The following is a 1,629-nucleotide window of genomic DNA, read 5'->3' as shown; positions in this document are numbered from 1 at the left end:
CCTGCTAAAAGTGCACATGGGGCCCACCAATTATCTCCCACTAAGCAAAAATGATGAGGGACATGGGGACCAGGGCCCCAGAGTTAGGGAGGAGACAGGGTGGCAGAGGGGAGGAAGCCACTTCCAGGAGAAGCTGTCTGGAAGAGGAACAAGGGGCACAGAAAGCCTACCACGGGTCACAGGTCAAGGACTGCCCAAAGCCCCTGAATCTGGCATGGAGTGACCATGTGTGGACCAGGGCAGCCAGATGAACACAGCCTCTCCCCACCCCACCCCCCATCAGTGCTCTCTCTTCAGGAACCACCACTGAAGCACGTTCCTTTCCCCCTCCAGCCACTATACCACACCAAACAAGACATCTGGGACAAATCTTGGGCCCACCCTCCCCTTCCACACTGAATATCAGGAGATCTGTGATCTAACCCTCTATGTGCCCCCAGGCTGGGTGCTGACTCTCCACAGAGGCAACAGACTGGAGGAACTCAGCCCCTCCAGGCCCAAGAGCCTTTACTCTTCCAGCAGTCTCACCCCCCTCCCCCAGGTCCCCCAATGCCACGGAAGAGGCATATACCCTGAAGATGCTACAGGCTGAAATGTGTGAGCCCTGCAGAGCAGACGTCAGAAGAGGGGAACTGCAAGCTTCCGGTGGCCAGAAGCCTCCACCTGTCCTCACCTCTGCTCCAGAACCCGGGGCCTGCTCAGGTACGCAGGGCTGGGGGCGGGGTGCCTGCGGGAAATCCCAGGAAGAGAACAAAGAAGGGAGGCAGTTCTCAGAGGTAAATCATATATCTGGCTTTCTCGTCTCCTCCTCCAGACACCTCCAGGACCCTCGACTCTAGAAAAGCTGGACACAGAATTAACAATAATAACCATGGCGGGGGGGCGGGGGGGGGGGGGGGCTGATATCTGACACCCAAGGGATGCTGGGAACAATCAGGGCAAGAAGGTATTCTCCGCTTTGAGAGAGGAGCTTTGCTCCAAAGTATACAAAGGAACAAGTATGACAATTTATGAACATTTTTGACTCTGGCCACGAATGATCTCTACACCCCATCTCACAACTTGTATCTACCTGGATATAGAAAAGTATAGCGTTAGGTATAGACTAGGGTAAAGGGGGGGTGGGGAGGACGACACTGTGTTGGGCTTCCCCCAGGCCTGCCTTCCTCTTTCACAGCCTATGAAGTTACAGCCTACGTTAGGTCCCTGAAGCTGCACTGAGAAAACTCAACGCACAGCCTTTTAAGTCTGCAGGAGTCTTAAGAAGGTGCCATTTGACACGTGTGCCTTGATCCCCACTTCCCGGCCATCCATCCCTCCAGAATGAGGAGCCTCCACCGCGGGCTCCCGTGCACCAGGGGCACCCGGGGGTGCAGCCCCAGCTCCGCCTGCCCGCCGCGTCGCAGACCCGAGGCCGTGGACGCGGGCGGGGAGGGGACCCCCTCCCCACTCCCTGCCGGCGCGCGCGCTCACCTGGCCCGCAGAGCCGGCTGAAGTGGTAGGGGTTGCAGCACACGGTGGGGCCGTCGGCTGCGGCGGCGAAGCTGTGGCAACCGCACAGGGGCTTCAGCTCCACGGCGTGCTGCAGGTCAGGCCAGCGGAAGAGGCGGCCGAGCAGCAGCTGCGGCG

General features: G+C 58.9%; 1 protein-coding gene across 1 annotated transcript in view; it reads right to left on the bottom strand.

Annotated features, from left to right (window-relative positions):
* Positions 1-1,629, bottom strand: part of SMAD6 (SMAD family member 6) — a 71,808-nt gene that overhangs the window by 68,699 nt on the left and 1,480 nt on the right. Inside the window, exon 2 of the mRNA XM_029952258.1 lies at positions 1,474-1,621. Within this exon, the coding sequence (XP_029808118.1) occupies positions 1,474-1,621 (148 nt within the window). The remainder of the gene's footprint in view (positions 1-1,473; positions 1,622-1,629) is intronic.

This window comes from Suricata suricatta, chromosome 9 (assembly GCF_006229205.1).
Source record: "Suricata suricatta isolate VVHF042 chromosome 9, meerkat_22Aug2017_6uvM2_HiC, whole genome shotgun sequence".
Lineage (NCBI taxonomy): Eukaryota > Metazoa > Chordata > Mammalia > Carnivora > Herpestidae > Suricata > Suricata suricatta.
Note: the sequence above shows the minus strand (reverse complement) of the source record. Positions and strands in the feature narration are given on the sequence as shown.